Source organism: Mustela putorius, unplaced genomic scaffold (genome assembly GCF_011764305.1).
Source record: "Mustela putorius furo isolate JIRA1106 unplaced genomic scaffold, ASM1176430v1.1 tig00003834_pilon_pilon_pilon, whole genome shotgun sequence".
Lineage (NCBI taxonomy): Eukaryota > Metazoa > Chordata > Mammalia > Carnivora > Mustelidae > Mustela > Mustela putorius.
The window spans coordinates 103123985-103137800 of NW_025421987.1; the positions used below are offsets into that span (position 1 = coordinate 103123985).

Below are 13816 nucleotides of genomic sequence, written 5' to 3' on the forward strand. Positions count from 1 at the left end.
TTTCAAAGATCATCCATATTGTAATTTAAGTCCAAATTTCATTCTTTTTTAAGACTTAGTAAAATTCCACTGTTTGGAATTTTATGCCACATTTTGTTTTTCTGTTCATCTGTTGATGGATATTTTGATTGTATCAGTCTTTTGGCTATTGTGGACATTGGTGTACAGTTATCTGTTTGAGTCCCTGCTTTCAGTTTTTGGGGGTATATGTCTGGAAATGGAATTTTTATATCTTTTGGTAACTCTGTTTTAACTCTTTAAAGAACTGCCAGACTGTTTTCCACAGTTGCATTATCCTTTTTCTTTCCCACCAGCAATACTCAAGAGTTCTAGTTTCTCCACATCCTGGCCAACACTGGTTATTTTCTGTTTTTGTCGTTTGTTTTTTATAATAACTATTTTTATAGCTGTGAAATGGTATCTTATTGCAGTTTTTAGTTGTATTTCCCTGATCACTAATGATGTCGAGCATCTTTTCATGTTCTTAATGGCCATTTGTAGAATTTTCTATTTAGGACCATTGTACATTTTGTAATTCAATTGTTTGCTTCTTATTGTTGAGTCATAGGAGTTCTTCATATATCCTGGATATTAATCTCTTATCAGATACATAATTTGCAAATATTTTCTCCCATTCTTTGGGTTGCCTTTTTATTTGCAGTACTGTCCTTTGATGTATAAAATTTTTAAAATTTTTATGAAATCCAGTTTACCTATTCTTTCTTTCTTTCTTTCTTTTTTTTTTTTTTTAAGATTTTATTTATTTATTTGACAGAGAGAAATCACAAGTAGGCAGAGAGGCAGGCAGAGAGAGAGGAGGAAGCAGGCTCCCTGCCAAGCAGAGAGTCCGATGCGGGGCTTGATCCCAAGACCCTGGAATCATGACCTGAACCGAGGGCAGAGGCTTAACCCACTGAGCCACCCAGGCGCCCCACCTATTCTTTCTTTTGTCGCCCAGCAGCACTGCTTTCTCCTGAATATAGCTGAATCTGAAGATTAGCTATGATTTTTACTAGGGTCTTTTTTTTTTTTTTTTAAAGATTTTATTTATTTGTCAGAGAGAGAGAGAGGGAGCGAGAGCGAGCACAGGCAGACAGAATGGCAGGCAGAGGCAGAGGGAGAAGCAGGCTTCCTGCTGAGAAGGAGCCCGACATGGGACTTGATCCCAGGACTCTGGGATCATGACCCGAGCTGAAGGCAGCTGCTTAACCAACTGAGCCACCCAGGCATCCCTTACTAGGGTCTATTATTCTCAGTTCTTGGTTTTTATACTGGCTGCAATTACAAATTTGTAATCCACCTTGCCATTTGTATGGTGACCTTCTTTTATATGATTTCATTCAGGAAGCTTGGGGGAAAATGACAAGAGATTGATTCTGCTTCTTCTGACAGGGCACTGTTAATTAATGATGATAATCCTGGTCAATAGAAAAGAATCCAGGAAAAATAATATTTTGTAAGGGAGGATGGTGCATACTTTGAATTTTCTGTTTTTTTGTTTTGTTTTGTTTCTCATTAAACTTTTGTTTTAATGGGTCTCAAAATTCTGTGACAGATTTTTGGTCAAGTTGTTTCCATTAAAAAGTACTGATTTTAAAAACTAATAACTTAAAACTGCCACACACACACACAAAAACAAATGGTCCACAAAACATTCTCCTTTCCTTCTGAAGGTTTTATGATGCATTGTTATCATTAACCAGTCTTTTACTATTAAACTTAAATGGCCAATTGACACAAACAGTTCTGAGACCGTTCTTCTACCACTGATTAAGACTGGGGTGGCAGGTATTGGGGATAATATTCATTTAGCCTTCTGAGCTTTCTGGGCAGACTTGGTGACCTTGCTAGCTCCAGCTGCCTTCTTGTCCACTTCTTTGATGACACCCACAGCAACCATCTGTCTCATGTCACGAACAGCAAAACGGCCCAGAGGAGGATCGTCAGAGAAGCTCTCAACACACATAGGCTTGCTAGGAACCATATCAACAATGGTAGCGTCACCAGATTTCAAGAAGTTGGGACCATCTTCCAGCTTTTTTCCAGAACGACGATCTATCTTCTCCTTCAGCTCAGCAAACTTGCAAGCAATGTGAGCTGTGTGACAATCCAGCACAGGTGCATATCTAGCACTAATTTGGCCTGGATGGTTCAGGATAATCACCTGAGCTGTGAAGCCAGCTGCTTCCATTGGTGGGTCATTTTTGCTGTCACCAGCCACATTGCCATGACGAACATCTTTGACAGATACGTTCTTGACATTGAAGCCCACATTGTCCCCAGGAAGAGCCTCACTCAAAGCTTCATGGTGCATTTCAACAGACTTGACTTCAGTTGTAACATTGACTGGAGCAAAAGTGACCACCATGCCAGGCTTAAGAACACCAGTCTCCACTCGGCCCACAGGGACAGTACCAATACCACCAATTTTGTAGACGTCCTGGAGAGGCAGATGCAAGGGCTTGTCAGTTGGACGAGTTGGTGGCAGAATGCAATCCAGAGCTTCAAGCAGTGTGGTTCCACTGGCATTCCCATCTTTACGGGTGACTTTCCATCCCTTGAACCAAGGCATATATATTAGCACTTTGCTCCAGCATGTTGTCACCATTCCAACCAGAAATTGGCACAAATGCTACTGTGTCGGGGTTGTAGCCAATTTTCTTAATGTAGGTGCTGACTTCCTTAACGATTTCCTCGTGTCTCTTCTGGCTGTAGGGTGCCTCAGTGGAATCCATTTTGTTAACACCAACAATTAGTTGTTTTACACCCACTGTGTAAGCCAGAAGGGCATGCTCACGGGTCTGCCTGTTCTTGGAGATACCTGCTTCAAATTCATCAACACCAGCAGCAACAATCAGGACATTACAGTCAGCCTGGGATGTGCCTGTAATCATGTTTTTGATAAAGTCTCTGTGTCCTGGAGCATCAATGATGGTCACATAATACTTGCTGGTCTTGAATTTCCACAGGGAGATATCAATGGTGATACCATGTTCACGTTCAGCTTTCAGTTTATCCAAGACCCAGGCGTACTTGAAGGAGCCTTTTCCCATCTCAGCAGCCTCCTTCTCGAATTTTTCGATAGTTCTTTTGTCGATCCCACCACATTTGTAGATCAGATGACCAGTAGTGGTAGACTTGCCCGAATCTACGTGTCCAATGACAACAATGTTGATATGAGTCTTCCTTCCCCATTCTGGTTTAGGTTGAGCGGTGGTTTTCACGACACCTGTGTTCTGGTGGCAGACCTGTTACGAAAAAGCTTGTTTTTTTTTTCTAATTAGAAGTTACTTATGTTCATAAGAATGATAAATATGAGGGCGCATTGGTGGCTCAGTCGTTAAGCGCCTGCCTTCTGCTCAGGTCATGATCCCAGCGTCCTGGAATCCAGCCCCACATTGGGCTCCCTGCTTGGCTAGAAGCCTGCTTCTCCCTCTCCCACTCCCCCTCCTTATATTTCCTCTCTCAGTGTCTGTCTATGTCAAGTAAATAAATAAAATCTTTAAAAAAAAAAAAGGTAAATATGAACATCTTCATAGATAATCACTTTTTTAAAAAATTGAAGTAGAGTTGACATACGATATTATATTACTTTCAGGTTTACAAACTATGATTCAGCAGTTACATACATTATGAAATGTTTACCATGATATGTATAGTTACTGTCTATCACCACACCAAGTTATTCCAATATTATTGACTGTATTCTCACTGCTGTACTTTACATCTCCATGATTTATATATTTCATAACCGGTATTTTGATATTTTAATCCCCTTCATCTATTACACCTTTCCCCCCACCAGTTTGTTCTTTGTATTTATTATTTTTTGTTTTTATTTTTGCTTTTTAGATTCTACATATAAGTGAGATCATGTGATGTTTGTCTTTTTCTGACTTACTGACTTAGCATAAGGCTAGGTTTTGATATATACTTATTTTTCTTTGATATAAATGGCATTGTTTTCTTTCTTTGCTAGTATATGGAAACAGGTTTTTGTATATTAATTTTGTATTCTGCAACTTTGTGGAATCATTAGGGTTTTTTTTTTATATATAGTATCATGTCTTATGCAAATAGTGACAATTTTACTTCTTCTTTAACAATTTGGATACTTTTTCTTTTTGTCTGATTGCTGTGACTGGGTCTTCTAATACAGTATGTTGAATAAAGGTGGTGAGAGTAGACATTTTTGTCTTGTTCCTGATCTTAGAGCAATAGCTTTCAGCTTTTCACCATAAGTATGATGTTAGCCATGGGTTTATCATATATGGCTTTATTATGTTGAAGTATATTTTCTCTGTTCCCACCTTTTTGAGAGTTTTTATGATGAACAAATTTGGAATTTGTCAAATGCTGTTTTGGCGTCTTCTGAGATGATTAGATGATTTTATCTTTCAGTTTGGTATATCATTTTGATTGATTTATGGATGATGAGCCATCTTTGCATCTCTGGAATATTTCCTACCTGATTGTGGTGAATGAACCTTTTAATGTCTTGTTGAATTTGCATTGCTAATATTTTGTTGAAGATTTTTACACCTGTGTTCATTGGGGATACTAGTATGTTTGTTTGTTTGTTTGTTTTTGGTAGTGTTTGTTTGATTTTGGTATCAGAGTAATGCTGGCCTTGTAGAATGAATTTGGAAGCATTCCTTTTTCCTTTTTTTGGATGAGTTAAAAAAGAATTGAGGGGTGCCTAGATGGCTCAGTTGGTTAAGTTTCTGACTTTTTTTTTTGTTTTTAAAGATTTTATTTATTTATTCAACAGACAGAGATCACAAATAGGCAGAAAGGTAGGCAGAGAGAGAGGGAAGCAGGATCCCTGCCGAGCAGAGAGCCTGATGCGGGGCTCGATCCCAGGACCCGGAGACCACGACCTGAGCCGAAGGCAGAGGCCCAACCCACTGAGCCACCCAGGTGCCCCTCCGACTCTTTTTTTTTTTTTTTTTAAGATTTTATTTATTTGATTTGATTTATAAATTTTATTTTATTTGAAAGACAGAGATCACAAGTAGGTAGAGAAGCAGGCAGAGAGAGAGAGGAAGAAGCAAGCTCCCTGCTGAACAGAGAGCCTGATATGGGGCTCGATCCCAGGACCCTGGGATCATGACCTGAGCAGAAGGCAGAGGCTTTAACCCACTGAGCCATCCAGGCTCCCCTAAGTTTCTGACTCTTAATTTGGCCTCAGTTCATGACCTCAGGGTTGTGCAGTTGGGCCCATACTCAATGCAGAGTCTGCTTGAGATTCTCTCCCTCTGCCTGTTCTTCTTTCCTCACTTCCATGCTTGTAGCACACGCTTTCTCTATCAAATACATAAATAAAAGAAATCTTTAGAAAAAAGGAAAATGATTGATATTCATTTCTTTTTTTCTCCCCAGCTAGAGAGGGAGAGCAGGGAGGGCAGAGGGGAAGAAAGAGAATCTTAAGCAGGCTCTATGCCCAGCAAGGAGCCTTTGGCCGGGCTCTATCTCAGGACCCTGAGATCATGACCCTAGCCAAAATCAGGAGTTGGATGCTTAACTGAAAGAGCCATTCAGGCACCCTGATACCTGATACCTCATTCTTCTTTGAATGTTTGGTGGAATTCAGCAATGCAGCCATCTGGTTCTAGACTTTTTTTATTTTTTAAGATTTTATTTATTTATCTGACACACACAGAGTGAGAGAACACCAGTGGAGGAACGGCAGGGGGGAGAGGGAGAAGCAGGCTCCCTGCTGAGCAGGGAGCCTTATAGGGTGGGGGTGGGGTGGAGGTGGGGTGGGGGTGGGGGTGTGGCTACTCTTGACCTAAGCTGAAGGCCAACGTTTACTTGACTTAGCCACCCACCGGCCCCTAGACTTTTTTTTTTGGTGCAAGTTTTTTTAAATTACTGATTCAATTTCATTACTGGTTATCACTCTATTTAGAGTATCTGCTTTTTTTCTGATTAAGCCTTAGAAGATTGTATGTTTCTAGGAGTTTTATCTGTTTCTTTTGGTTTTCCAGTTTGTTGCCATATAATTTTTTATAGTAGTCTCTTAAAAATCTTTTGTATTTCTGTGGTGTCAATTGTAACTTCTCTTTCATTTCTGATTTTGAGTCTTCTCTCTTAAGAAGTCTTGCAGATTCTCACTTAATTTTGTTTATGTAAATGCGTTTTTTGTGCGTTGTACTATTACTTACAAATATGGGTTAATACTATATGTGTTCCCTTGTAAGTTGGTATTTTATTTATTTTTTCTAAATTATTTTCATTAACATTTAATGTGTTATTTGTGCCAGAGGTGCAGGTCTTTGAATCATCAGTCCTGCACATTTCACAGCACTCACCATAGCCCATACTCCCCAATGTCCATAACCCAACCACTCTATCCATACCCCTCCACCCCCCAGCAACTCTCAGTTTGTTTTGTGAGATTAAGTCTCCTATGGTTTGTCTCCCTCCTGATCCCATCTTGTAAGTTGGTATTTAAAAACAAACAAACAAACAAACAAAAACCTTAATATATCTTGGACAACTTTCCATGTTACTGTGTATTTTTATTTTAGTTTTACAGATTTGTAATATTTTATAGTTGATTTAGCCAGTCCTTCATTGCTAAACATTTGGCTTGTTCCTATTTTTTTGAGTTTTATAGAGAGTGCTGCAGTGAATATCCTTGTAGATGTATCCTTTGTACACTTGAACAAGTTTTTCTGTTCCAGAAAGTGTCTTATTTTTTTCCTGCAGATGTTATGGAAGCAAGTTCACAATTACCCAATGTTTAACCTCCTTATGGAAATTGACTCCTATATGTTTGCATGTGTGAATCAAACTGCTGTATATGAGGAGCTTGAAGATGAAACAAGAAGACTCTGTGATGTCAGACCTTTTCTTCCAGTTCTCAAATTAGTGACAAGAAGTTGTGACCCAGGGGAAAAATTAGACTCAAAAATTGGAGTCCTTATAGGAAAAGGTAACTTAAAAACTTACTGGTATGAATTCTTTACATATTTATGGTTTATGTATAAACATGTAAGTATGATCAAAGACATTGCTTTGTAGAATGTGGCTCAAAGACCAATACTTACTTGTAAATTTATAACTAGTTTGAGATAAGGTGCATGTAACAATTGAGAATAAATGTTTATAAATTCCTGTAGCAATGTGATAACCCCTGGGACACTATGGTAATATGTTTTGTGTATCTTTTTTAGCAACTTATTTTTATTAGCCAGAGTATATGTCCTTTTTGGCAGATTGGAAAGGAAAAAGTTCTCCCTTTGTCTCAGATAGTTTGAGAAGCCCTTTTCTAAGAGATACATCCTCCATTTCTTTTGAACTTCCTCTACACTATAAACTATACACTATACACAATACACACAACTTCCTCTACACTATACACACTATTTATATAAAATTCTGTATATCAAGACTTTAAGCTAATTGAAAAGTTTCTGTCAATAACCCATATTACTGACAAATTTTACTCCTTAACTAAAATTATCTTTAAGTAGAGATACTTTTGTAGGGAGTCAGGATATGTTATGTCTACGTTATTCTTTGCAAATTAATTCCAGGGAGAATCATGAGTAACAAAATGTGGTAGAGTATCTTTTGCTATAATAATGTTAGGTATCACATGGGCCAATGGTATATCAATATCCTGCTTTAGACAAGATACTAGAATCAAGTACTGTGAGAGGTTTACTGCAGAGGAGGCTTGAAGTTTATTTATTTTGCAGTAGCAGTTTTGTGTTGTTGTTTTCAGTTTTATTTTTTAAGAGACTTGAAATTGAACTAAAAAACCAATCTACCCACTGGAGGCTTTTGGATTTGGATTAGCCTCTTGTATTGACTAAATTCACTCTTAAAAGATAATATGGTACCATCCCATTTAATATTATAAGTGTCTTTAAGATAACCTAGTATCATCCCTTCTAAGAACCATGTCCTAAAGACTGCATTCTTTGATCTTGACCTATAGTGATTCAGACTAACTAATGATTACAAGTGTAGGGCTACATTCTTCCCTCTGAGTGCTTAGAAGAAAAACAGAACTTCGTTGAATTACTGAATGACAGCCTATGTGTATTTCTTTCTCTTTTTTCTATGTATTTCTTTCTCTTTTCTTTCTTTCTTTTTCCTTTACTTTTTTTTTTTCAAGTAGGCTCCATGCTGGGCCTACGAGTACCAGGCTTGAATTCAACAACACGGAGATCAAGATCTGAGCAGAGATCAAGAGTCAGATTGCTCACTGACTGGGCCAACCAAGTACCCAGACAGTATAGTACTTAAAAAGGTTTGATTACTTCAGAGGAGAGCTAGTTCAGTTTAGGAAATAATTTTTTGTTTCTTCAATAAGTTTGTAATTATTTACCATATAGGATTCATCCACCCACCCAACCATCCATCACTCCTTCCTTCCTTCCTTCCTCCCCATCCCCCGCCTCTTATTTTTTTATTTTTAAGTAATCTCCACACCCTGTGTGGGGCTTGAACTCACAACTCTGAGATCAAGAGTCACATGCTCCACTGACTGAGCCATCCAGGAGACCCCACAATTTTCTTATATATTAATGGCCTCATTAGAAAGCACTCCTTTCCATTTGCTAGGGCTCCAAAGATTTTTTCATAAACTTTAAATTCTCCATGACAAAAAGTCTCCTTTGTTTGAATTGAAGAATATATGGGAAAGTAAAAAATAATAATGACTTACAGTGTTATTGAAGACAAGAATATCCACTGATAATATTGAGATATAGTTCTTTCCAAGTGGCTTTTTGTGTATGTGTCTGTGTGTATGAAATATATAGCTTTTAGGTTTCCCTGCTGATGGAAGGAAGTAGACCAGAACCATATTGATTGTTAAGGATTAAATATTTGATAACCCAAAAGATTAGCATCACAGAGAGAGCTAACTTTTGTCAAGATATAGATATCTTTCTGAGTTGTATCATGTTTTCAAAATTTAGATCACTACACTATCTTCTAGTTGAGATCTTCAAAAAATATGGGCTCATTAGCCACTGTTATTTCTACATGAGCGTGGCAGATTTAGCAAATAAAAATATACTAGATGCAAATATTACATGGGATATACTCAATGATGAAAATCATTCATGGTTTATCTAATTCAAATAGAATTGGGCATGCTGTTTTTTTGCCTTTGTTTTTATTTGGTAACCCTGACTTTACCTTGCCACAGTGCAGGGGTCATACGTATGTAATATATAAATTGAATTTTTCTTTCTATAAGCAGTGTGACCATATTTTGTTCTGTATCATAGGTTTATTATATGAAAACTTTTAATGAAGTGTGCCCTGCAGTTTGAGTGATCAAGATGCAAACTCTGTTTTATATTAAACTGAACAGCTTATGGGTCACCTGGGTGGCTCAGTTGGTTAAGCATCTGCCTTCAGCTCAAGTCATGATACCAGGGTTCTGGGGTCAAACTCCATGTTGGTTCTGTGCTTGGTGGGGAGCCTGCTTCTCCCTCTCCCACTGCCCTCTCCATGCTTGTGCTTGCTCTCTCTCTCTGTCAAATAAATAAATAAAATCTTAAAAGAAATAAAATGAACAGTTTATAAATGCTTAACAATAAACTGTACTTGAGATTTTCAGCATATCTAGAAAACCTGATGTTAATGATCATATACACAGATTCAGGTGTTAATGTGCATTTAGGAAGTTGAGTAAGTCTGTTTTAATATTTTGGAGTGAATTTTCACTTTAAGTACCTAAGAAGTCCGTTTTCGCAGTTGCTAATTTGTATGTGATGACTATAACTGGGGCTTGGTGAGGTCATGCCTCCTGGTAAAACAATAAACAATTATTTCAGTTTAACTTCAGGAACGAGTTTGCTGCCTTCTCCTCCCCAAAGAAAACAATGGAACCTTTACAGATGTTATTGCCCTGGTGGGTCTAAAAATACCTTTTCCTGCATGATGATTTATCTCATTTTATTTTCTAATGTTTATTATAAATAATTATTTACAGAATTTCTATTTGTCTTCTGATTATGCTCTGTAGTGAAGGTCACCCCTTCAAATGCCCATTAAATCTTGATCAGAGGATTTTGTCAGCATCCTGAAAAAAATATTTTGAAAACTCCCTTATTTTTTCCCTGACCTATCTTAAGTTGTGATATATTTTAAAGTGACTGCAGGATTTTAACAATATCTTTAATGTGAAGAAAATATTCAGCAATACCTTTTTTCTTTTAAGATTTTATTTATGTGGTAGAGAGCGAGTGAGCACGCGTGTGTTGCACTATCAAGGGAAGTGACGGGCAAAGGAAGCAGGCTCCCTCTTGGGAGCCAGACATGGGGCTCAATCCCAGATCCCGGGACCCCGGGATCATGACCTGAGTCAAAGGCAGATAGGAAACCAACTGAGCCACCCAGGTGCCCCCACTCAGTGCTTTTTTTATGTGAAAAAATTACATTTGGGACACCTGGGTGCTCAGTCGGTTAAACATCTCACTATTGATCTCAGCTCAGGTCTTGAACTCAGGGTTGTGAGTTCAAGCCCTGAATTGGACTCCATGCCGGGTAGGATGCCTATTTTATTTTATTTTATTTTTTATTTTTTTAAAGATTATTTATTTATTTATTTGACAGAGAGAGATCACAAGTAGGCAGAGAGGCAGGCAGAGAGAGGGGAGGAAGCAGGCTCCCTGCTGAGCAGAGAGCCCGATGCGGGACCGGATCCCAGGACCCTGAGATCATGACCTGAGCCGAAGGCAGCGGCTCCACCCACTGAGGCACCCAGGCGCCCCTAGAATGCCTATTTAAAAAAAAAATTATACTTGACTGTAAATGATAAAATATTCTTATCTTGAAATTTAAGGCTTGCTATCAAATTTTCTTACCAGAAGACATGTAGAAATTAAGTTTAAAATTAAATTACTTACCTAATTGTTACATTTATTTATATTTAAAGTAATCTTTATATCCATTCTGGGGCTTGAACTCACAACCTGGAGATTAAGAGTTGCATGCTCTTCCGACTGAACTAACTAGGCACCCCGCTAATTTCTTATTTTTTGGCAAAGTGTCTATTTTTTTAAAAGATTTTATTTATTTATTTATTTGAGAGACAGAGATCACAAGCAGGCAGAGAGACAAGCAGAGAGAGAGGGGGAAACAGGCTCCCCGTGGAGGAAAGAGCTCGATGCGGGGCTCGACCCCAGGACCCTGGGACCATGACCCGAGCTGAAGTCAGAGGCTTTAACCCACTGAGCTACCTAGGTGCCCCAAAGTGTCTATTTTTAAGAACTCTTTGTAGTGGTTTCTAAATTCAAGTTTTATTTTTCATTTATTTTTTAAAAGGAGATTCTCAGATTGGAATTCAGTGAGTCTGTGATGAATTAAAGAAATCTATACTCTTCAGTTGGTTCTAACAGTTATGTGAGCAGAGTTCCTTATTTACAATATATTGAAAAAATTACCAAAGTAGTAGCAATTGCAGTTCAACAGTAGCAGTGAGCTTGGGTCTTTGCTTGGAGCTGACAATGCTGTGGAAAATGTGGATCAGTGAATAGACAATTAGAATACAGTGTGTAAACTGCTATAAGTCAAAGAGGTAAAATCAGCTGAGTGAGAGAGGGTTGGCCTTATAGAAGACACACAACTAAACTGAGCCTTCAGTGCTGATGAGGAGTTGAGCCAGGTAAGGAGGAATTAGAAGGATAATTGAATGGGAAGGGCACGTATGAAGAATGGCCTATTCACGGAATAAAAGTAATTGATTATGGTTTGTGTAAAGGGATAGCTAGGACAAATAGGAAGATGAGAGAGGCAACCAGCTTCAGAGTATGTGGAGCCATTCAGGTCATATGAAAAATTAGAGACTGATTCCTAAATGCAATTGGGAAATCAAAAGGATTTAAATGGTGGAGTAATATGATCAGATTATATTTATAAAGATGATTCACATTGTAAAATAGAGAATGAATCAGATTAAGACTGGGAATAGAGAAGTTAGTGAAAACTGATGTGGTAACCTAAGGGAGGGTTGGTGATGGCCAGGGTTAAATTAATGACTGCAGGAACTAGAAGAGTAGACAGAGTTGAGGAACATTTAGAAAGTGGATTAGACATGACTTTTAGTAGATAAAGGGAGATAAAGAGTTTGATTTTTGTTAGATGTATTAGGTACTCATTTTTCTTTTCTTACCTGTAATACCTATGTTTGTGGGTAGAAGTAGTTTCAGCGGTGCTGGGGAAAAATCTCCAAAGTGCCTCAGCTAGTTTGTCTTAAGTTACACTTCCTTCATAGCTGATTTAGAGTGTGTATTTCCATTCCAGATCTAAAACTCTCCAGGAAGTCACAGTGTACCCTCAGGATTTTAACTTTGCTGCATTATGCAACTTAAACATTTTTATTTTTCTGTATTTAATGCCACAATTGATTCTAATATTTATTTAGTAAAGATTTTTATTTGGGGGAGAGGGGCAGAGCAAGATGGAGAAAGAGTTTTTATTTTCCTTTAAAGTTTTTTTTTTTTTAAGATTTTATTTATTTATTTGAGAGAGAGAGAGCATGAGAGGGGAGAAGGTCAGAGGGAGAAGCAGACTCCCTGCAGAGCTGGGAGCCCGATGTGGGACCCGATCCCAGGATTTCAAGATCATGACCTGAGCCGAAGGCAGTGGCCTAACCCACTGAGCCACCCAGGCATCCTTCTTTAAAGGTGTTTTAATTCATTTGGGATAGAGAGAGAGGGAGAGAGAGAACAAGCACAAGCTAGGGGAGAGGCAGAGGGAGAAGGAGAAGCAGACTCCCCACTGAACTGGGAGCTGACATAGGGCTCAATCCCAGGACCTGGGGATCATGACCCAAGCCGAAGGCAGATACTTAACCATCTGAGCTACCCAGGCACCCCAGGGAGAAAGAGTCTTGAGCAGACTCTGTGATGAGTACAGAGACAGACGTAGGGCGCGATCCCATGACCCTGAGATCATGACCTCAGCCAAAACCAAGCATTGGACGCTTGGCCGACTGAGCCCCCCAGGAACACCTACACAGCACTTTAGAAGAATGAGATAGAGCTGGCACTGAAAAGTCTCCTCAATACATGCACAGGATTGATGTAATTTGGGGCTGTTGCTGGGATTTAGAGCCCACAGCCAAGAAAGAATTCTTGAGACATCTTCGGTGCAAAAAGGTGGTTTTATTAAAGAATGGGGACAGGACGTGTGGGCAGAAAGCTGCACTGGGGTCATGAGGCGTGGCCAGTCTGAATAATCTTTAAATTAAAGTGTTTGCCAATCTCACCATTAATTTTTTTTTAATATTTCATTTATTTATTTGTCAGGGAGAGGGAGAGAGAGAGAGAGCACACAAGCAGGCAGAGAGGCTGGCAGAGGCAGAGAGAGAAGCAGGCTCCCTGCCGAGCAAGGAGCCCATGTGGGACTGGATCCCAGGACTCTGGGATCATGACCCGAGCCGAAGGCAGCTGCTTAACCCACTGAGCCACCCAGGCGGTGGTGAGCCACCTCACCATTAATTTTTATATATAATGTACATATAAACATTTCTGCATGTTCATTTATTATAGATTTCAGAGATTATTTTTTATTTTATTAAAAAAAAATTTAAAAATTTGACAACAGAGATAGATCACAAGTAGGCAGAGGCAGAGCAGCAGGCAGAGAGAGAGCCTGATGCAGGGCTTGATCCCAGGACCCTGAGGTTCATGACCTGAGCTGAAGGCAGAGGCTTAACCCACTGAGCCACCCAGGCATCCCAAAAATTATTTATTAAGATAATGATAAGTTTAAGAAAACGTTGCTATATTTAGTTGTTTTGATGGTAGGAGTGGTCATAATTAAGTACAACAAAGAATAA

The 13816-nt window shown here is 38.8% G+C and overlaps 1 protein-coding gene and 1 pseudogene across 4 annotated transcripts in view; one reads left to right on the forward strand and one right to left on the reverse strand.

The window, feature by feature from the left end:
- The window catches only part of PIK3CB (phosphatidylinositol-4,5-bisphosphate 3-kinase catalytic subunit beta), a 207424-nt gene that overhangs the window by 83444 nt on the left and 110164 nt on the right, over positions 1–13816 (forward strand). For all 4 annotated transcript variants that reach the window (XM_004762402.3, XM_004762405.3, XM_004762404.3 and 1 more), the window contains one exon: positions 6715–6940. In XM_004762402.3, coding sequence (XP_004762459.1) covers positions 6715–6940 — 226 coding nt within the window. The remainder of the gene's footprint in view (positions 1–6714; positions 6941–13816) is intronic.
- LOC106006817 lies at positions 1690–3186 on the reverse strand (annotated as a pseudogene).